The sequence below is a fragment of the Trachemys scripta genome, chromosome 11 (assembly GCF_013100865.1).
Source record: "Trachemys scripta elegans isolate TJP31775 chromosome 11, CAS_Tse_1.0, whole genome shotgun sequence".
NCBI classification, from domain to species: Eukaryota; Metazoa; Chordata; order Testudines; family Emydidae; genus Trachemys; species Trachemys scripta.
The window spans coordinates 23,733,218-23,757,164 of NC_048308.1; the positions used below are offsets into that span (position 1 = coordinate 23,733,218).

General features: G+C 40.2%; 1 protein-coding gene across 2 annotated transcripts in view; it reads left to right on the forward strand.

The window, feature by feature from the left end:
- ACVR2A (activin A receptor type 2A) overlaps positions 1-23,947 on the forward strand; it is a 110,189-nt gene that overhangs the window by 39,365 nt on the left and 46,877 nt on the right. For both annotated transcript variants that reach the window (XM_034785164.1, XM_034785165.1), the window contains exons 2-4: positions 15,185-15,392; positions 18,243-18,352; positions 21,706-21,860. In XM_034785164.1, coding sequence (XP_034641055.1) covers positions 15,185-15,392; positions 18,243-18,352; positions 21,706-21,860 — 473 coding nt within the window. The remainder of the gene's footprint in view (positions 1-15,184; positions 15,393-18,242; positions 18,353-21,705; positions 21,861-23,947) is intronic.

The window sequence follows — 23,947 nt, forward strand, 5'->3', positions numbered from 1 at the left end:
ACAGATGTAATTCTGTTCCTCTGTGCTGCAAACAGGCTGAAGTTGCATGGTTAATTTGTGGGCCTTTCTAATGAATGACAGGAAATTTTAGGCAAGCATTGATAAGCTGCTCTGTTTCTAGCCCTATTGGCTTCAGTATTTGTCCTTGCACCTGTTACTGGTCCAGAACTGTTGTAGTGTACTCGAGGCTCAATCTTAAATCTTTAAGGACCTTCTTTTTTGTCACCATCAGTTCAATTTACTAGCTACAGATATTTCCTTTGTTTAATAAATTAGTTGGCTTTAAATTCAAAATATTTTGATTTCTTATGTATCTGCACACTTAAGGTAGTCTTAAGTAATTTTTAAAATGCTGTCTTTGTGCATTTCCAATGGATTTTCAATTTCCATACAAATAGAACTTAACACAAATGATAAGTTTTTAAAAATTAATCTGGTAAATAAGAAATACATCAGTCACCATTTTTAACATAATACATTTATTCAGTTTCTTTACTTTACTTTGAGTTCTGCTATATAATTGCTAAATAAATGTAGCCCTTGTGGCTTGCGAAAAGAAACATCATATTTAGTGTAAAGGCTATGTTTAGTTGCAAATTGCGTTTTAACAGTTACCAATGAACGAGAATCAATATTTCTTTAGGAACATAACGAAAAAGTACAAATGGAAAACAAGATTAAAATCAATCCATCTTGTCTAAAGGTAAGTTATCTGGATTCTGTGGTCTCTTTAATAGAGACATTGCCTGGTAAAAGGAGCATTGTATCCATGCATTTTTCCATGCTATTGCTGCATACTGCATTATATGAATGTTCTATGTTCACTAGAGTAAATCTGTTTTTATGATGATTAACCAATTCTTGTACTATAGGACCAGTGCAAAAATGTTTTCGTGGTAGCTTTCAGAGGATCTCTTGCTCCACCCCTCTAATCTCCAAAGGGAGCTAACTTTTCCAGATTTAAATTTTCCATTAAGCATACTTTAAATCTTAACTATTTTAGCCTTTTTTGAGTCCATATAGATAATTATTGGTCATTGATTACAGTAACATACGCATACCTTTTTATTTAAAAAATTGGCTTGTCATATGTACATACGATGTTTTAAGTAAAAGTTGTTTCTCTTGATTTAGGAGGTGGTAAGATTGTGGACTAAAATGTGATTAATGTTCTTTGCAGATGTTACTTTATATGCTTCAGAGGCTTTCTGAAGTAGACAGTCTAGACTCTGTCTGCATTCTGTTACAGCTTTGATCCTTAATTAAAACAGTTGTACTACATTTATCATGTTCCGTTTTTAACCTTAGAAAATTCTTAACTCTGATTTTATATATATTTTATTATATTTATGTATGTGTGAGGGCAGTTGTCCTAGTAAAAACTATTTAGGAGAGCTTTTATGCTCACATATTCAGCAAGTAGCAAAAAATAGTCTTCTGCATCCCAAAAGCCTTGAGTTGAACATTCAGCTCTGTTTAGATACAGTAAAGTTATTCTTAAAGTAATAAGCGGTCACTTAAATTCACACACACACAAAAAAATTCAAAATGTTGCCATTATAATGTTTTTGTTCCTCCTGTGCTGGTAGTATGCCTAAAGAGATATTTGACTTTTGGTTCAGTCTCTGATGCTTTGGTTTCTCCCCCTCATTTGGGTCATCTATCCTTGTGGGGTTTTTTGGTCAGAGCTCAGATCCACTGACCCACTTGCCTGTCACTTCTTCCAGCACCACCAAGACTATTTTCTAGCCCCTATTCTTGTAGTTGCGGATGACTGAACAGCACTGCCTTCAGGTTTTAACAGGGTAAAGGGATTATACTGCAGCACTGCACATGGTGTAAGAACCTAAACAAATACAATAAACAACATCAGATTACCTTTCTGAATTGGGGCTTGGTGTTCTGCTTCTGTAGAATTCATATTCCACCTCTATGTTAGGAAGCAAGAGACTTGGATTGAAAATGGAGTCAATGTCCCCCAACTAGCAGAACAAAACAATTTTATTCTACCCCTCTATATAAGCTATCACTCTTGGTGATGCTTCATTAAATGCACTACGGTTGGAAATGTAGTTTGTCATCTTATTAAAAAAAAAAAAAAAAAAGTGTTTCTAAATAAGCAGCTAACCAAAAAAAAAAAAAAAAAAAAAATTAAACTTTCAAATCAGTAGCATGCAAATTCTCAATTTTAAAAAGGAACATTCAGTACTCAAAATTAGTATTTGAACTTCATTAAGGCACTGAATAGTCACATGAAAAATTAAAACTTCACTTTTGACTGTCAAATGGTTAATACAAGATCACTTTAACAGTGAAAATAGTGTGTATAAAAGTGATAAAAATGTATATCAGGATGCAAAATATATATATATATATAATATATATATATAAAAAAAAATGAAGTTCGTAGGATCAAATTGTTACAGGCCACACATTGCAGTAGCATCTAAACATCCCCATCAGTGATCAGGGCCCCATTGTGATACATGGTATACAAATACAATGACCATTCTTGCCCCAGAGCGCTTACAATCTGTATGTATGGTAAGATGCAACAGATGGCTAAGACAAATAAATGACTATTTAATTTAGAAAAGGGTATTGTTTGAATGCATTTACAAGGGAGGAGAGTTAAGGTTGCACATTCGTGCTAGACTTTGGTACTGCCTGCCTTTAGTGTTGAACCATGCAACATTAATACTGAATTAAGTTATTAATTTGCATTTATTACATATAACGTTGAATTCTGTAACAATTACTATTTTGGCATCTTACCATACCCCCCCCCCCCCCCCCCCCCCCCCCCCAAAAAAAAAAAAAAAAAGAGACCCAGTGTGTGGAGAGTCGTACTGAATGGGCAGAGCACGAGTCTGCATCTTAACTTGTATATCTAACCATGCTAGAAAAACATAACTTGCTATTTTTACTTCAGTGATCAAACAAGAAAATTGTAGTAATGAAATGCCGGCATTAAGTTTTGTGGTATTAATCTCAATGAAGTGAATGTGGCGGGGACAATCCCCTGCAGATTTAGGAAGGGAGCATTATATCTGTTCATACATGGAACAATGTAAGAGCTTGAATTTAAACTTATTTCCAGTCTCTCTGGAAAGTCTAGGGTCACCAGAGAAGTGTCAAAACATAATATGTTGGCTTACTTTGAACCCTAGTTTGGGTGGAAAAGTTAACTTAGGAGCAGTTTCTTCAAGGGAAATGAGAGGAAAGATTGCCCTCTGTATTGGGGTTGTGATGAATCAGTGCCACCACTTTGCACCCTCTTACTGGGATGTGACTGAACCTCTTAACACACATGTAGGGCAAATATAGAAAAACTGGCTTTGGCCTTGTTGGATTGCCACACCTGAACCCTGACTATAAGCAGCACTCTCTTATCTGTTTTGTTATAGAACAGCCCCTCTACATGAACCATAAAGGAAAAGAAAAAGGTTGTTTATATACTAAAGTTCTCTGTGAAGAGGGTTATAGGTTTTGTGGGTGGAGAGAGGTCTTTGAACAGTGGGACATTGGGCTGCAAGCAGATGTCTTGAGGTTCTGTTGTGTATCTCTAGGGAAACTTTTACTCCTGGGGGAATTCTGCCGCTAAAAATTCTGCACACAATATTTTAAAATTCTGCAAAATTCTTCATATTTTATTTGTCAAAACACAATATAATCATGCCAGTTTCAATTATATTGGTAATTTATTTCAAAATATCTGTCCGCAAGTATGTATGTACCAGAATCTTTTTTTGGTCTGTTAATTTTCTTTTGATAAATAGATTCCTTACTAGACATATTTATATAAAACTTTGAGTAATTCATTTAAATTACAATACTGAACTGTATTTCCAGCACTCATCAGAAGCAGTGCAAAGGCTTGGGACTTTCACGGGTAATGAAGGTGCTGAGAGAGAGGGAAGGAGCCTGGACTGAAACTGGAGGGTGGTTGGGTGTGGGGGTGAGGGGGAGAAATATGGAACAGGGTTTTTTGGTGGGGAGAGGCAGAATAGTTAGGGAGCCTCCCCCATGCAGAACCTGGCTGATCACAAGCCTCTCCCATTCAGTCAGGCACATCTGCTGCAGTCCCTGTATCCCCCACCATCCTGATGGGTCCCTCCAGCTTCCTTCCCCATCCTCATGGATCCCTACAGCCCTCTTCCGTGGTCCCCATGTTGACATTCACCCCACTCTTGTTCAGCCCCTGGCTCAATGCTGTCCCCCTCTAGCTCCTGAGCCCACTAGCATCCCCAATCTGTCCCTCCCGCTAGCCATTCTGAACCCCAGTCTGACACCCCCTCCCCTCCAGCAGTCCCTTGTGCCCTACTCTGTCCTAACCTGGCTCCACGGGCTAGGTGCTGTGATGAACTTCTAGTCCTGGCACAGAATTTTTTTCCCCACAAAGTACATTCTGCCCCAGAAATGCTGCAGTTCTCCCTTTTGCCCACCAGAGGCCGCTCTGGCACCAGAACAGTCTGTTGCATTCATGCTGTTGGCTGTTTTGGCACCACAGTGGTCTCTGGTGGGTAAAAGGCAGAACTGCAGCACTTCTGGAGCAGAATGAAATTTATTTATTTATTTATTTATTTGTTTATTTATAAATAAATAATTTTTTTTTGCAGAAAATAATGCGGGACACGTGAATTCTGCACATGCGCAGTGGCGCAGAATTCCCCCATGAGTAGGAAATGGAAACTTGTGCAGGATGGGTAATATGATAGAGCTTGATGCTTTCTCAATAAACAGGAAGCTGGTATTTCTCTGGTTTTTAGTAGACCGCTGAATTCCCAAGCCTTTTGTTTGTAGAGGAACACTGTATAGTCATGGACTTCTGTGTAAGTATTCCATATTAGAGGAGAAATCAATAACTTACCTAGTTGGTCAGCCCAGAAAAATGATAAAATAATTAGACCTCAGTGTAATAAGATAATTAGTCAAATCTTGATATAATTTTTTTGAGGCAGAGAATCAGGTGGAACTTGTTGCTCTCCTCATGCTTGTTTGTCCACCTAATAGTCAGATCATTTGAGAGTAATTCACTTGCATCTGAAGAAGTGAGGTTCTTACCCACGAAAGCTTATGTTCCCAATACTTCTGTTAGCCTTAAAGGTGCCACAGGACCCTCTGTTGCTTTTTACAGATTCAGACTAACACTGCTACCCCTCTGATACTTGAGTAATTAGTTTATGAAGCTCAGTTTATTCTGTTTCAGGGGAATGTAAAAGATTCTAGTTCCCATTTTACAGTGTATGAAAGTAAAGAAAGCATCATTTTGCTCTGAAACATTACTATCTTACAGTTTTATACTGCCACCCATCACCATAGTATCTGAGTGCCTTCCATGTAAAATCAATAGCAAATTCCATGGTGGACTTCATGGAGCCTCTGGCATGTCCTCCTTTTGGGGGTCAAAATTCTGCTTGGGGTATTTTTGGGAGGGGGAGGGAGTTTGAATTATGTCACTTATAGTGGACAAGCCTTTCCAAAGAAGAAGCCATTGCAACATTTTCTAAAGATGGAAAGACTCTAGATTTGCCTGATCTCTTCTGGAAGATTGGTGAGAGGATCTAGCTATGAAACAGAGAATGTTTTTGTTCCCAGCTTTTGCATGTTTCATCATGGACTTTGAGATATGCATTGTCCCTGAGTGTGGCTGTAATGGTGTTCAATAGATCAATGGGTCTTGGATATAGCTGGGGATTCGTGCATTACTTACTTAAACTGCATTGGAAGCTGATTGAAAACCAGTGGAGGAAAATATTACAATCGTTGTTCAACTGATGCTGCCAAAACGCCTCACTCTCACCATCCTGAGGGGATACTGCTTGCTGGTCACCTACAGTGGAATCCAAACTCTCTCTCACTCAGTGAGAGGGGTTACTTACCCTTCAGTAACTATTATTCTTTCAGGGTGGACCCCTCAACCCAACTTTCATCTCTGCTTTTTGGAGTTCTTGTCTCCTGTAGACTTTGACTTGTGAGGGGACTGAGGGAGGGTTGTGGCCACCCATGCCTTCACGCAAAAAGCATGAGGAGGCACAAGAAACATGCTGACAGATATGGCTCTTTTAAAAAGTGTGTGTGTGTGTGTGTCGCACACGAGGCATAGGCACACCTTCAGTCTGATCCACTCCAACCTCTCAATCAAGTGTTATTGTTGGGTAAGTATAGACATGAACTGAGGGTCAGTTATATTAACTTGCTGAGGTACCAGTTAGTTTTTGTTGTTTTGTTAAAGCTGAAATCCAATAAATTAGATTTGCCCATTTGGGAAGTATAATAGACCAGTATTGGAAAGTAATATAATTAGGATAACCCCTTTTTGAGCTGGGGAGCCCTATCTTATTGAATTTATCTCTTAAATTCTTTTCAGTTCTGTTTCTATCTTGGACAGTATTTCTCAGATCTCAACCAATCCATAGTTGACTTAATATGCCTAGAACCACATAATCTGTGAATTGTTGATTTACATAAGTGTAGCTACCACAGATGTTCCAGGCACATATTGAACACACAACATGCATGTAGTCTTGTAAATGATTAGCATAGACCAGTGTTGCAGCTCACCAGCTATATGAAGGAACAAAAACAAATAAGGATTTTATTTAATTGCTTATCAATTTTTCATCTCCAATTCATTTATCACCCTTCAAATAATTCTCTAATGGTGTAAAGATGCACTTCTCTTAAGGCACTATTAAATGTGGTTTCTGCTATTTCTTGTTTGGTTTGCTAGAGACTAGTTTAAAACATCTCAAGTAATTGTTTAAAGTACTTTAAAGATCTTTTAGGGTAACATACTTGAACTAAAAATGAGAAACGTGGCTTGCCTAGTTAAAGTCCAAAATATGGTTACTTGAGGTTTTGCTAGAAAGTGTTTGTTATTTGCATTAAACACATACAATTTCTGAAATGAAAGCTTGTCACTTCTCAATCGTGGTAATCCTAGGAGTGGGGTGAGTCCAAGTGTCTGGTGACACTTCTGTTTTTGCAGCTTTGATGGATTTAGCAACTCCAGGGTCCACAGCTTAGACCATGTTCAATATCATGGTTTCAGGATTCACTGAAGGGGGCTGCTCTCATTTCTAGTGAATGGTTGCTAAATGGCTCTTGACTTTCAGCTGTTTCTCTACTACTACTACTACTACTACTACTTGAAATCCAGTAGATGGCATCAGTGTATAACCGATTTCTTGTACTTTGTCTTAGTTGGAGGATTCTTTTTCATTTCAAAGACTGTATTTTTCTATATTACCCGGACTATTAATTGGAATTTCCCCTATTCGAAGCAATTTCTTTTAATATTACAGAATTCTACGCCAGGTTAGATGCTTGTATCTATAAATAGTCTTTCCTCCTTGTGCTATGTAATCCGCATTTCTAGAGTGTGGCAATCATTTGGAAAGGAAACCAAACAAATCCTTTATAGGTTTCAGAGCAGCAGCCGTGTTAGTCTGTATCCGCAAAAAGAACAGGAGTACTTGTGGCACCTTAGAGACTAACAAATTTATTAGAGCGTAAGCTTTCGTGGGCTACAGCCCACTTCTTTATATATATATATATAATATATATACACATACAGAGAGCATATGTATGTGTGTGTGTGTGTGTGTATGTGTATATATATATATATGTGTGTGTGTGTGTGTGTGTGTGTATATATAATATATGCTCTCTGTATGTGTGTGTATATATATCTCCTCAATATTTATTCCACTCTATATGCATCCGAAGAAGTGGGCTGTAGCCCACGAAAGCTTACACTCTAATAAATTTGTTAGTCTCTAAGGTGCCACAAGTACTCCTGTTCTTTTTGCAAATCCTTTATAGTTCCTATAAACTTAGAAGACCTAGTCATGCATTCTTTGATTTTATATATAAGCACTGCACCTCTTTTTTTCAATAGAACAAGACATTATCTTGAAGGAAGAAGACAGGTTAACCATATATGGAGAATAGTGCCTTTTGATTGATAAGAGGTGTGCACAGCTTCACATCTGGGGTGAGAACTGTTGGTTGGGATCTTCTGAGGTATCAGGAAGTTTGACCTCTGGAAACTTTTTTAGTTTTGTCTGAGTCACACTGAAAATTATTTCCTAAACAGCTTATTTGACTTTGCATGATCTGTGAGAGTGAAGGATCATCTTTCAGGATAGGTTGTAGACCTCTGATGCGCTGGAGAGGTTTTAGTTGGGGGCTGAAGGTGACAGCTAGTGGTGTTCTGTTATTTTCTTTGTTGGGCCTGTCTTGTAGGAGGTGACTTCTGGGTACTCGTCTGGCTCTGTCAATCTGTTTTTTTTCACTTCAGCAGGTGGGTATTGTAGTTTTAAGAATGCTTGATAGAGATCTTGTAGGTGCTTGTCTCTATCTGAGGGATTGGAGCGAATGTGGTTATATCTTAGAGCTTGGCTGTAGACAGTGGATCGTGTGGTGTGTCCTGGATGGAAGCTGGAGGCATGTAGTTAAGTGTAGCGGTCAGTAGGTTTCCGGTATAGGGTGGTATTTATGTGACCATCACTTATTAGCACAGAGTGTCCAGGAAATGGACCGCTTGTGTGGATTGATCTAGGCTGAGGTTGATGGTGGGATGGAAATTATTGAAATCCATGGTGGAATTCCTCAAGGGCTTCTTTTCTATGGGTCCAGAAGATGAAGATGTCAGGATGTCACAGATCTTGGGAGACAGACCTGTCCTCGCTTACAGACAACCCCCCAACCTAAAGCAAATATTCACCAGCAACCACACATCACTGAACAAAAACACTGACCCAAGAACCTATCCTTGTAACAAAGCCCAATGCCAACTCTGTCCACATATCTAGTCAAGTGACATCATCATAGAACCTAATCACATCAGCCATACCATCAGGGGCTCGTTCACCTGCACATCTACCAATGTGATATATGCCATCATGTGCCAGCAATGCCCCTCAGCCATGTACATTGGCCAAACCGGACAGTCTCTACGCAAAAGAATTAATGGACACAAATCTGACATCAGGAATCATAATACTCAAAAACCAGTGGGAGAACACTTTAACCTGTCTGGCCATTCAATGACAGACCTGCGGGTGGCTATCTTACAACAGAAAAGCTTCAAAAACAGACTCCAATAAGAGACTGCTGAGCTGGAATTGATATGCAAACTAGATACAATCAACTCAGGATTGAATAAGGACTGGGAATGGCTGAGCCATTTCAAACATTGAAACTATCTCCCCCTTGTAAGTATTCTCCCACTTCTTATCAACCTGTCTGTATTGGGCTAGCTTGATTATCACTTCAAAAGTTTTTTTCCTCTTAATTGGCCTTTCAGAGTTGGTAAGACGACTCCCACCTGTTCATGCTCTCTGTATATGTGTGTATCTATATCTCCTCAATATATGTTCCACTCTATATGCATCCGAAGAAGTGGGCAGTAGCCCACAAAAGCTTATGTTTTAATAAATTTGTTAGTCTCTAAGGTGCCACAAGTACTCCCGTTCTTTTAACAGTATCTTGAAAACCTAATTAAACATCAGCCTGGATCCTGTGGGTATGTACTTGGACAGCTAGCCTGAGTTGCTGCCTATGCTACCATGGCTGTACTGCTATGTTTAGCATACTTGCTTGAGCAGAACTAGCATGGGGACATCTGCATGAGCTAGGAAGCATACCTCTTAGCTCAAATGTAGGTGAACACTATGCCATTAATTGGGTTATTTTTTCAAGCTTTTCTTCACAACTGCAAGGGTTAGCCCTGGTCTACACTATGAGTTTAGGTCGAATTTATCAGCTTTACATCGATTTAACCCTGCACCTGTCCACACGACGAAGCCGTTTTTTTCAACTTAAAGGGCTCTTAAAATTGGTTTCTGTACTCCTCCCCCGACAAGGGGATTGGTGTTGAAATCGATCTTGCTGGGTCGAATTTGGGGTAGTGTGGTCGCAATTTGACAGTATTGGCCTCCGGGAGCTATCCCATACTGCTCCATTGTGACCACTCTGGACAGCGCTCTCAACTCAAATGCACTGGACAGGTAGACAGGAAAAGGCCTGTGAACTTTCGAATCTCATTTCCTGTTTGGCCAGCATGGCAATCTGCAGGTGAGTGCAGATCTCATTAGCAAAGGTGACCATGATGGAGTCCCAGAATCGCAAAAGAGCTCCAGCATGGACCAAATGGGAGGTACTGGATCTGATCGCTGTATGGGGAGATGAATCCATGCTATCAGAACTCCATTCCAAAAGACGAAATGGCCAAACATTTGAAAAAATCTTCAAGGGCATGAAGGACAGAGGCTATAACAGGGACCTGCAGCAGTGCTGTGTGAAACTTAAGGAGCTGAGGCAAGCCTACTAAAAAACCAGAGAGGCAAACGGCCGCTCCGGGTCAGAGCCCCAGACATGCCACATCTATGATGAGCTGCATGCCATTCTAGGAGGTGCAGCCACCACTACTCCAGCCCTGTGCTTTGACTCTGTCAATGGAGTAGCACGTAACAGGGATGCAGGTTTTGGGGAGGAGGAAGATTAGCCCACAGCAAGCAAGTGGAGAAACAGTTTTCCCTGACAGCCAGGAACAGTTTCTCACCCTGGACCTGGAGTCAGTACCCCCCGAACCCACCCAAGGCTGCCTCCCAGACCCGCAAGGCAGAGAAGGGACCCCTGGTAAGTGTACCTTTGTAAATATTATACATGGTTTAAAAGCAAGCGTGTTCAATAATTAATTTGCCCTGGCATTCGCGGCCAGTACAGCTACTGGAAGTCTGTTAACATGTCTGGGATGGAGCGGAAATCCTCCAGGGACATCTCCATAAAGCTCTCCTGGATGTACTCCTAAAGCCTTTGCAAAAGGTTGCTGGGGAGGGCAGCCTTATTCCATCCTCCATGGTGTAGGACACTTTACCACGCCAGGCCAGTAACACATAGTCTGGAATCATTGCATAACACAGCATATGGTCCCACTGTTTGCTGGCATTCAAACAACATCCGTTCTTTATCTCTGTTATTTTCAGGAGAGTGATATCTTTCCTGGTCACCTGGTTGAAATAGGGTGATTTTATTAAGGGGACATTCAGAGGTGGCTGTTTTGCCTGTGGCTGAACAGAAATGTTCCCCACTGTTAGCCACGTGGTGGGGGGAGGGATGAAGCTATCAGCCCAGAGAATTGGGTGTGTGTATGTGTCGGGGGGAGGGGGGGCTGGGTTAGTTGGGTTTGTGCTGCACGTTAATCCGAAAACCGCAGCCCCTCCTTTTTTAAATTGCCAACCCATTTTAAATGGCCAACCCAATGGCTGCTTGGTATGGGAAATGAGGGTGCTGCTGTTTGAAACCATTCCCAAATGTTATGAAGGTTAAAGAAGCCAAAAGATTGTGTTTTACCATGGCTGCCTGCAAGCCGAATTCTGTTGCCTGGCCCTGCGTGAGTGCTCTCTCACACCAAACCAGCATACCCTCAATAAGAGGCAAAATGCGACCTTGTACCGAAAGCACATGTGCAATGTAATGTTAACAGCAAGATTTACCGTGAAAGTCTATCCATTGTTCTCTAAAATGTTTCTTTAACTACCACTCTCCCTTTTGCAGCTGGTGGAGGGGAAAAAAAAATGTTTCAGCGCTCACACTATCTTCTCCTTTCCAGAGGCTAGCGAAGATTAGAAGGCGGAAAAAGCGCACTCGCGATGAAATGTTATCTGAGCTCATGCAGTCCTCCCACACTGAAAGAGCCCAGCAGAATGTGTGGAGGCAGACAATGTCAGAGACCAGGAAAGCACAATATGAACGCGAGGACAGGTGGCGGGCTGAAGATGATAGGTGGCGTTAGCTTGGTGACAGAAGGCAAGAGGCAATGCTGAGGCTACTGGAGGAACAAACTGATATGCTCTGGTGTATGGTTGAGGTTCAGGAAAGGCAGCATGAGCACAAACCGCCACTACAGCCCCTGTGTAACCAACCGCCCTCCTCCCCAAGTTCCAAAGCCTCATCACACAGATGCCCAAGAAGGTGTGTGTGGGGGGCCTATGGGCACCCAACCACTCCACCCCTGAGTACTACCCAAGCAACAGAAAGCTGGCATTCAATAAGTTTTTAAAGTGCAGTGTGGCCTTGTCCTTCCCTCCTCCCCCACCCCACGCAGTGCTTCCCTCCTCCTCCATCCCTCCCAGACTACCTTGGGAGTTATCCCCCTATTTGTGTGATGAATTAATAAAGAATGCATGAATGTGAAGCAACAATGACTTTATTACCTCTGCAAGTGGTGATCGAAGGTGGGAGGGGAGGGTGGTTAGCTTACAGGGAAGTAGAGTGAACCGGGGTGGGTGGGGAGTCATCAAGGAGAAACAAACGGAACTTTCACACCATAGCTGGCCAGTCATGAAACTGGTTTTCAAAGTTTCGTATCGCACCACACCCTCCTCTATTCTGCTAACCGCCCTGGTGTCTGGCTGCATGTAATCAGCGGCCAGGCAATTTTGCCTCCACTTCCCACCCTGCCATAAACGTCTTCACCCTTACTCTCAGATATTGTGGAGCGCACAGCAAGCGGTAATAACAATGGGAATATTGGTTTCACTGAGGTCTATCTGAGTCAGTAAACTGCGCCAGCGTGCTTTTAAACGTCCAAATGCACATTCTACCACCATTCTGCACTTGCTCAGCCTATAGTTGAACAGCTCCTGACTACTGTCTAGGCTGTCTATGTATGGCTTCATGAGCCATAGCATTAAGGGGTAGGCTGGTTCCCAAGGATAATGATAGGCATTTCAACATCCCCAACAGTTAGTTTCTGGTCTGGGGAGAAAGTCCCTTGCTACAGCTTTTGAAACCAACCAGAGTTCCTGAAGATGTGAGCGTCATGTACCTTTCCCAGCCATCCCACATTGATGTTGTGGTCCACCAGTGCTTGCAGCACCATTGAAAAATACCCCTTTCGGTTTATGTACTCACTGCTTTGGTGCTCTGGTGCCAAGATAGGGATATGGGTTTCGTCTATCGCCCCACCAGTTAGGGAATCCCATTGCAGCAAAGCCATCCACTATGACCTGCACATTTCCCAGACTCACTACCCTTGATATCAGCAGCTCTTTGATTGCATTGCCTACTGGGATCACAGCAGCCCCCACAGTAGATTTGCCCACTCCAAATTGGTGCCCAACTGACCGGTAGCTGTCTGGCATTGGAAGCTTGCACAGGGCTATCGCCACTCGCTTGTGAACTGTGAGGGCTGCTCTCCTCTTGGTATTCTTGCTCTTCAGGGCAGGGGAAAGCAAGTCAAAAAGTTCCATGAAAGTGCCCATACGCGTGCAAAAGTTTCGCAGCCACTGGGAATCATTCCAGACATGCAACACTATGCCGTCCCACCAGTCTGTGCTTGTTTCCTGGGCCCAGAGTCAGCGTTCCATGGCATGAACCTGCCCTATTAACATCCTGATGTCCACATTGCCAGGGCCCGTACTTTGAGAGAAGTCTGGGTCCATGTCCTCATCACTCTCGTCACCATCCTGCCATCGCCTCCTCGCTTGGTTTTGCTTTTGCAGGTTCTACATATACTGCAGGATAACGTGCGTGGTGTTTACAGTGCTCATAATTGCCACGGTGATCTGAGCGGGCTCCATGCTTGCCATGCTATGGTGTCTGCGCTGGAAAAAGGTGTGAAACTATTGTCTGCCATTGCTCTGATGGAGGGAGGGGTGACTGACAACATGGCTTACAGGGAATTAAAATCAACAAAGGGGGATGCAAACTGTGGGTTTGCATCAAGGAGAAACACGCACAACTGTCGCACAGAATGGCCCCCTCAAGGATTGAACTCGAAACCCTGGGTTTAGCAGGCCAATGTTCAAACCACTGAGCTATCCCTCCCCCCACTATTCACAGAGGGAGGGAGCAGGGAGCAAATGAATACAAATAAATACAAAACAAATCTGGTCTTTCTTGTTTTGATCCCCTCCATCTCTCTTATGCATCTTAGGCTGGCAGCAGACAGTGCAGCACGACTGCTAGCCATCGTCGTCTCCTGGCTGCTCGCCAGAAGATGGTGCAGTACGACTTCAGGCAGAACTGAATCTCCATGAGACAAAACTTAAAAAGAGAATGACCTGGAGTCACTCCCATTTATGTCCAGGCTGACCAACCTCACCGAGGTCGACTAAAAGAGCACCCAGGAGACAATGATGATGACTACCAGTTGTAATGCACCATCTGCTGCCAAAAGGCAATGAGCTGCTGCTGTGTAGCAATGCAGTACCACGTCCGTCATCACGCAGGAGATGTACGGTGAGGGTGAGCTGAGCGGACTCCATGCTTGCCGTGGTATGGCATCTGCAGGGGTAACGCAGAAAAAAAGGCTCGAAACGCTTGTCTGCCGTTGCTTTCACGGAGGGATGGAGGAAGGGGGGGCCTGATGACATTTACCCAGAACCACCCGCGACAATGTTTTTGACCCATCAGGCATTGGGATCTCAACCCAGAATTCCAATTGGCAGCAGAGACTGCGGGAACTGTGGGATAGCTACCACAGTGCAACGCTCTGGAAGTCGACGCTAGTCTCGGTACAGTGGATGCATTCCGCCGAGTTAATGGTCTTAAGTGGGGGGGGGGGGGGGGGACACAATCGACTGTATAAAATCGATTTCTATAAATTTGACCTAATTTCGTAGCGTAGACATACCCTTAGAAACTTTTTTAATAGCTGAGCTAATGAAGTAATCTCGTGACCCTAGGTGATGGAGAGGATGCTAAGACAAGGAAGTGAGGTAGCCTTTGAAAACTGGGTAAATTCTGCTGACTAATGCTGCTTTGGAATTTAAGACCACCATTATTTGACTAATACTTACTGATTAAGCTTTATCCTTTAGCCAATAAAATCTTTGGTTACAACCAGATAATGAGAAGCTGTGCCAAAATTTGTTGTTTATTTGGTAAGATATTTTCTAGCCTTTCTACAAATCTTGACAAGCTATGCGTCGTTCGGGCTACATCCTTAAATTTAACAGAACCTTTGTTTTAGCTGTTGTTTTATGTTTCAGCACCTGTTTAGAATGCATACTAACTTTAAATATAAAAACAAGTAATGAGAAGAGAACTTGAATATTAATAATGGTATCAATATAAGAAGCTTATATGCAGCCTGATTTTTAGTGTTCAAATGTGCTTCAGCCTTCAGAATCTAGTGGTTTAACATTGCATTATTTTTAATTCCAAATAGGTGCCATACTAGGCAGATCGGAAACACAGGAGTGCATCTACTATAATGCTAATTGGGAAAAGGATAAAACAAATCGCAGTGGCATTGAACCTTGTTATGGCGATAAAGATAAAAGACGACACTGTTTTGCTACATGGAAGAATATTTCTGGATCAATTGATATTGTGAAACAAGGTTGTTGGCTGGATGATATCAACTGTTATGATAGGTGAGTAAATTTTAACTATCTTATGTATAATAATGTTTTAAACCAAGTTTACCAGAAACAAGGCTAGTTAGGAGACAGATTACAAGATACCAAACAATACATTGTTCACTATATTAGAAGCCAGTATTTTTGAATTTAGGTGCCTACAGTCCCCACTTAAATTTGTTAACAAAGCTTTTATTGTAGTTAAATATTTTATCTGTCATGTTGGAAGAATGGAGGGTGCCAGTAAGTAAAACAAAAACCTAAGAGGTTAACTAAGAGGGAGGGAGTTTGGGTGTGGTGGGGGAGGGCTCAGGGCTGGGGGTTAGGGCACAGGGCATGGCCTCTGGGAGGGAGTTTGGGTGCAGGAGGGGGCTCGAGGCAGGGGGTTGGGGTCCAGGGTGCAGGATCCAGGCAGCGCTTATCTGGGGTGGTTCCCCACAAGCGGTGACCTGTCCCTGTTGCTTCTAGGCAGAGGCACAGCTAGGTGGCTCTGTGCATTGTCCCCACCCTGAGCGCTTGCTCCGGGAACCACAGCCAATGGGAGCTGCAGGGTTGGCGCCTGCAAGGGAGGAGTGCGCAGAGCAGCCTAGCCACGCCTCCACCCACAGGCACTGAGGCCAGTGGCAGCTTCCATGTGCTCATAATTTCTGAAAATCCTGGCCTTTTTTTGTGTAATTGATGACCAGTCAAATATGGTAAGCAATAACACACACAACAGGGTTGTATTGGGATATCAGTACGCATTGGTTGGGTCCTAGGCTGAATGCTAAATATTACAACCATCTAATTGATCACTGTATGGTACTCTGAAGAATTCTTTTGGAACTACAAAATGTTTTTATACCACTGTTGGGAGAGGGAGGAGAAGGAAGAAAAGAATGCATTAAATTCATAGTATTGTCTTCACATTACTAAAATGTTTCCAAAAAGCTTGAACAAAACTTAATAAAAAACCTAAATCTTACAAATCTTCATATCTTAAAAAAAAAAAAATTATTCAACTTGTATCAGTGGAAGAAAGTGATATTCATTATAGTCCTCTTTACCTCATAAAGAGGTTTTATAGCTTTAAGTTAATCAGTAAAAAGCAGTTTTAGGAAAAATTGTAATTCTGATTTGCAAGTTCCAACTTGAGTTTTAATGTTATTACTATCAAACTTTAAAACTTTGAGGGATTTTCTACAGTGCTTATTGTTGGTCTAATTCTCACTGGAAATCCATGAGAATTTTGGCACTAATTACAAATGAGAGCAGACCAAGGAATTTTCGAGAATGCTTGGAACTGCCTCACTCAAAGCTTCCTACGAAGATGAAAAAAGATTTGGAAGAAGTGAAAGGGTGTGGGAGCAGTGAAAAGTTGAAGAGGAGGAGTAAGACTTTTTTTTGTGAGTAGACAAAATTGCACTAGCATAGTTAAACTGGGACAACCCCAGGTGGATAATCTTATCTCTGTGTAAGAGTGGCTTGTTCTTTTAAGACAGGTTCAAATTGCCCCATGTGAACGTTCAGTTTTTGTACCAGTTAGTCTATTTTAGACCAGATGAGTCAAACTTAAGGGCCTGTCTAAACCTGGAGTTATTCAGAAATAGTTGTTACACTTCAAATTCATACTCTACCTTGATCCAAATTAACTTTCAAGTGTAGACAAGCCCTAAGTTACATGGAATTGCACCAGTTATGTTGATTAAACCCTAAATTTTCTAGAGAAAATAAAGGGAACTAAGGAAGTAGGAGAGAATGCTAATCTTTTCTTTGTAGCATACTATACATAGCATTTAGTGAACAAAAATATTAAGATGTTAAAACTTTATAAATATTAGAAGACTTCACTCTGGTTCTTAAATAACCATTGCTTTTGGTAATCAGTATTATCTAGTGCATTTCAGTAAACAATTCTTTTTTGTGTCTTTGTGCCAGGATATCATGGTTTTATTTATTATCAGAATACAAGATTTCTGAATAGTGTTCTAATTGGAAACATTATAATATCTGTTTATAACTTTGTTAGTTGGTGAAGGACTATTGCAGTTCACTGAACTTTTCAGCTTATGGTATACCAAACACCAAATAGTGCCAGACAAAGAATATCAAGCAATGAATGCATTATGGCAGAAACAGTTGCAATTATAATAAGCAAGTCTTCAATTTGTATATAAAACAGCAATCTTCAGCCACTTCTCCAACAATTCAAACTCTTCCTAGAATTCTTCACTGTTTTTTGTTGTCTTACCTTCCCACTCCTGAGTTCTTAGGGGTTTCTTTGGTGGTTTTTCCTCACCAATTTATGGCATGTCTTTTCATGTGTCATAGTTCTAGATTGTTACTGCAATGAGCTCTGGCTCTGGGCAAAGTTAATGTTTGGCTGCACAGAAATTTCCTGTATTCTTCCTTTTAAAAGGTGTTTCCCCCACAACAGCCTCACACTGAAAGATTCATGGATAAACTCAAGTCATTCAAAGTACTCATTTTATTTATTATGCCACATTTAAATTGGGTTCATGAATTGTTAAAATCTCCACCTATACTGCCCCCTCCCCCTGCAAGAGGAATTTTTGAATCCCAGCTTGCTGGTGGCTTTTTTGGGATGCTAGCATGTTTGCAACTTGCAAGGTTAAGAAGACTATCTCTGCATCAAGGTTGATCAATGTTATATTTCTCGAAATGGAAGTAGACCTATATTGAAATATATTTTCTCCTCAATTTAGCATGGTATTCTGATAACCCCATCTTAGTCTGGTGGATCACTATTTTCAAAAGTTCGTTTCCAAGGTTAACTTCGTAGCTAATATATGCAATTATTTGCTCTTGTACAAAGGAAGTCAGTTTTAAATTAACAAAAATGACTTTTCTGGTGCTTTCTTACAGGACTGATTGTATAGAAAAGAAAGACAGCCCTGACGTGTTCTTCTGTTGCTGTGAAGGCAACATGTGTAATGAACGTTTTTTCTATTTTCCAGAGATGGAAGTAACACAGCGTAAGTTGGTTTAACATTCTAAAGAAATGGTTCTGCAGTATTGGCCAGAATACAGTTTCTGTATGTTTAGGAGAGAAGACCTTTTTCCAAAATATTCTGGATAGCTTCTGTTAGTTTCCCCTTTCCCAAACATATATGTGGAAGAGGTTTTTTGGTAACTATAGTGGTTTAGAGTTGGTTGTATTAGTGTAAATAATTTGACCTGGGCAATAGACTAACTTTTTTTTTTTTTTTCCAGCTTGAAATGAAAGGTCCATATTGTGGAACAAAACCATTCAAATTGATAAAGCTATTCTAAGCTAGTAGGGGGTGTCTATCCTTGGCAACCTGTTCAGAAAAATCTGACCAGGAGGGCTAAATAGAATTAATTCATACTCTCTTGAAAATCTAAACAAAAATCCATTATTTTAAATCTCATTTTAGATGTAAGTAAATGCAACTGGTTGTGTTCGAACTGGCCATAGTGCCATAGCACACCAACCTGTGCATGTACTGCTTTACAGATGCATGCCCTGGAGTAGGTATTTACTTTCTTGTAAAATGGTCTGTTTAATTTTGTAACTTATTAAATGAACTCATTGTCATTGCTGGGCACACATGTAATTTAAAAAACAAACAAACACAAACAAACTGAAAGTCTGCTAAAAAGAACACACACAAGTCTACTAAGAAAACTGCCTGGAAAGCCATTGAGCGCCAAAAAAAAAAAAAAAAAAAAAATCCAGTGCATGATGTTTTTAAGTAATAACTTTTTAAAAATTTGCCAGGCTATTTTTCCATGCCTTCCAACTAAGGCGCTTAACTTGTTAAACACTACTAGGTCTCCCTAACGATAAATATCGAATTGAAAAGTATGGTATATAAATAAATAAATTTACAACTCCCGCCTTCCCCCTCCCCCACCCCACACACCCTGCAAAAACATCCATTAAAAGGGTGAGCTGATCTGCTTTCATCTATGTGAACAGTAGTGCTGCTTTATGGGCTATCCATAGTGTGAGTGGGTGTATAAGTAATTATTTTTTAAAAAAATTACATTAATTTTGTTCTCTTAAATATTTCAAATTAAGTTTGAAATTATGACAATGTTAGACGAAACTTAATATCTATTCATTTAAATTATTCCTCTCTCAATTGGTGGTTTGGATGTGTGGTTTCTTTTGAGGGGTTGGGGACGGGGAGTTAGTTCTCTTCCAGGTCCTAAAACAGTACGACCTCCTGATCACAGCAATAAAGCAGGATATCCAGCCAAAAAATTTATTGACCTATCACTTTGGTACTGACACTAGGGACTCATTGCACTCTTCCCCCTGTCTCCCAAGTACAAAATATAGTAGAGATGCTCTACAAACTCCCCAGACCCATGTCATCCATGTATGCCTTTGAAAACAAAAGACTTCATCTTGAAGTTACTAGTAAATCCTGGGATAAAGAGCTAGAGCATCGTTTAAAGGCATTATAGTGGTCCATTTTATTACACAATGCAAAATGTGCTTCTGTAGATTTACGCTTATGTTTAATTCAAGAAAAAAATTATTTAGAATGAATTTGGTATGGAAAAGACTACAGAAGATTATTTTTCCCTTTAGATACATGCTGGCACTATGGTAAAGATAGGGGTGCACTTCTGCGCAGGCTATAGTAATGTCCTCTTTCTATAGAAATAGGTAGACATTAGAATTAAAATTATTTTTGGATTTAACAATCAAACATAGTTTGAGAATTGCATATTAGAATATTTGGCTGCAAATTTTGGTCTCATTGGCACAGCATTCGTGGTACTTGAGAGGAATCATGATTACAAAGCGAATGATTTTACAGAGGTGGTAAAGTAAATCAATGTGCTCAGTAGGATAATGGTATTCAGACCTACCAGCCAAAGAGTCACTTTCTGCCACCCGGATCAGTGATGTGAATTTGAGGAAATCTTTTTGCTCTGTTAAAAGAAACATTTAACTTGGGAACGTCTAAAGGTCCAACAGCCTGTCCTTTTTGGCTCTGCTTCCATGCTGCCTGACCCTATCTAGTCTGCATTGTTCTTCCCCATGACTTTGAAAGTATTGATTTCTTTGGTTTTATAGTTTTAAAGTTGATTAAAGGTTTTTTTGCAAATTCATGTTAGCACTATGCTGCATGTTACAGAAGGTAATTATACATTTTATAATTTGTTTTCTTCGTGTATTGTGATGTTTGTATGAAAAAGCAAAATCAATAAATACTTTTGTAAAAAGATAATGCAAATTAGATAATAAAATATTAAGCAGTACATGTTTTGCTGAGGAAGTTTTAAAGAAAGTCAAACAATTGAACTTGTGGAAGTCGCTTGCTTTTCCACACCGCTTACTTAAATTACACCAAAGGAAGTGCTAGGGTGTACAAGCTTTCAGTGACCAGAAACAGTCAGTTCATTTCACTTACTACAGATAATTCCTTGTATAATAAAGTAGTTGGCTTTTAAATGCAAAGCGTGTTAAACTTTTTTTTCTTAAATATCCAGCATATTGAAGGTAGTTTGATTTTTAAAAAATGCTGTTTTTGTGCATTTTTAATTGATTTCTGATTTTCGATTTCCATGCAAATGGAGCTTGACACAAATCACAAGTCAATTAATCATTTGATAAATAAATACGTTAGTCACCTTTTTCTAAGGTTTAATAAAAAAAAAAAAGGAAAAACTAAGAATCTGAACGCATGCATCTTAAGCTATATAATTGCTTAAATAAATGTATATAGATGTAATGTAGCCTCCTGATTAGGAAAGAGAAGCATCACAGTGTAAAGGCTTTATTTCATTCAAGTCAGTGTTTTTTTACGGTTAATAACTGAGAATCCACTTTTCTTTAGGAAAATAACTAAAAAGTACAAACGCAAAAGAAGATTACAATTGATTTTAAATTAAGATTTCCTTTTTGCTGATTTATATCATGATTTAAAATTGATTTAAACAAACCCTGTAAAATCGTGCCTTGTGATATAGTTCCCAAAGTTTGAGCATCCACGGTGTGAATTTATTTTTCTTGGAATGGCAGTTTTGAGGATTTATTTTAGGAACTGCATGAATATTAAACTGTTTCTGATGGATAAGAGGAAGATTTTCAAAAGCAACCAAGGAATTTAGGAGCATAAGTCCTTTCAATTGAACTTTAATTTACATGTTTTTGAAAATCTGATAAATCTTGAAAATCTGTATCTGGCTATTAAACTCTGTTGTGTTGAATTAGGTTCCGCCATTGTGTTCTGCTACTTTATTAAGTTCCAAAATAAACGAACATATTTATTATCAAGTTTAGGTATTGGATGAGCTTGTTAAAATCTGTAATCACAGAAGATTAATTGTAACTTTTGTTCTTCAGCCACTTCCAATCCTGTTACACCTAAACCACCCTTGTTCAATACCCTGCTTTACTCGTTGGTGCCTATAATGGGAATTGCGGTGATCATATTGTTTTCATTTTGGATGTACAGACATCATAAACTAGCATATCCTCCAGTACTTGTACCAACCCAAGTAAGTTGCTATATTGTAATCTTAATGTTTTAGAATCACTATTTTTAAAGCAATGTGGTGAGGGAGATGGAGAGGATGTTTTTAAGTGATGTGACTGAAATCTGACTTCCTTTGCGTACCGAAGCAGGTACTTGGTTTTCCTTGCGTAAGGAAACTTATCAAAATCAAGTACTAGTAGGACTAGATTCTGATAATTTTAGAGCCTAACAAGATTCAGTTCACCTTTTAACGTTTTAAAAAAACGAGCATATGCTTTCAAAAAACAAAAATTAAGTAAACATGTACATATATCTATTTTAAACAGTAAAGACTCAATATTATGGGAATATTGTGAAGTCATGTTCGAATTGTTTCCTTGATGTGAATGGACTACCTACTCATCAGAGGGAATAAGGTGCTCATCATCTACTCCTGTTGGGGTGTGTGTGTGTGTGGGGGGGGGGTTAAAAGTAAAAAAGGAGGATAAAAACTTGTAACTAGCAAAGCAGAGGTTTAAAAAAAAATCTGCTTAGACAGCAGTTTTAAAAAGTAAATAATTGAAGTGCAGTCATTGGATTGTGTACTAGTTAGCGTGGCTACTGCACAATTTGACTTTCCTCCCATTTTCTCTCCTTTTGTTAAACAAGCATTTTGCGTCTTGTTTTAAATTAGGTCCAAATCCTGCAAACGCTTCCGTATGTGCTTTAAATGGGAAGTGGTTTGAAGAACGTGATCTTGGACTGTAAGTTATTCAGGGAAGGAGGCTAGCTTTTTAAAAAACAACAACTTAGTATAGTCCTAGCATGATGGGGCCCCAATACCTGATTGGCACTCTAGGTACTATTGTAATATTAATACTAACTTAATTTATTTTATTTTTTTAGCGTGTGTGTAATATATTCTGGTCACAAAGGGGCCACCTGAGATCAGCACCTCATTGGGTATTATAAAAACAGTAAGACCATCTCTCCCTGAGAGCTTACATCTCAAAAGACCAGACAAAGAGGTGAAGTGACTTGTCCAAGATCAAACATTGGATTGCTTTGCAGAGCTGGGAATTGAACCTGTATCTCCTGACTCCCAGTGCAATGCCCTATCCGCTAGAACAGTGGTTCTCAAATTGTGGGTCGAGACCCTGAAGTGGGTTGCGACCCTATTCTAATGAGGTCACCAGGGCTGGCATTAGACTTGCTGGGGCATGAGGCTCAAACCAGTGCCCAAGCCCCACACCCAGGGCTGAAGCTGAAGCCCAAGAGCTTCAGCCCTGGGCGGTGGCGCTCAGGTTACAGGCCCCCTGCCTGGGGCTGAAGCCCCTGCACTTCAGGTCCCCACCCCCTGCGGCATTGGAGCTTTGGCGAGCTCAAGCTTTGGTCCCCCCTCTGGGGTCGTGTATTGTATTTCTGTTGTCAGAAGGGAGTTGCAGTGCAATTAAGTTTGAGAACCCCTGAGCTAGAATACATTGCCTCCTGGGTAACATTATTGATTAATCTGATTGTAAAACAGACTACTTTTTGATCAGACCTAATCAAAACTTTACATATGCTTGTGCTGTGCTGACACCTCTTTCAACAGTACTAGAATTCCTACAGATTTTAGTGGTTCATACACAGAATGAGATCTGTTGGTTTGTTTCATTAGTAATAGATTGGGGGGGAGGGGGGGAAATCAATATTTGTCAAATGAGAAATTAGGAGGGGCCAACTTCTAATTTTAAAACAAGAATGTTCATTTTCATACTTCAAAAAGAGTATTGCGAACACCTCAGGATAATACCTATTGATACTTGGGCGGGTTTCATCATTGGGATCTGCTAGCATGTATCCTTCCACCCACACTGAATCTCATTGTCCTCAATGTCCACAAGTTTAAAGGTCCACTCGTAGCAGATCTCAACGTAAGATCAAGGCCAGAGCTGATAATGCACTTAATGATCATTCTCAAAATCATTGCAAGAAAACCATTAGGTATAATAGATATTTGTACACAATATATCATGTTCTCTTTATGCATGATGTCTAAAAAATTTGACAAGAGTCCTCAATGAATCTTTCTGAAGAGTAAAGTCAAGCTTTCAACAAAATGAGAATGCGTCAAATTAATTTGCCTCT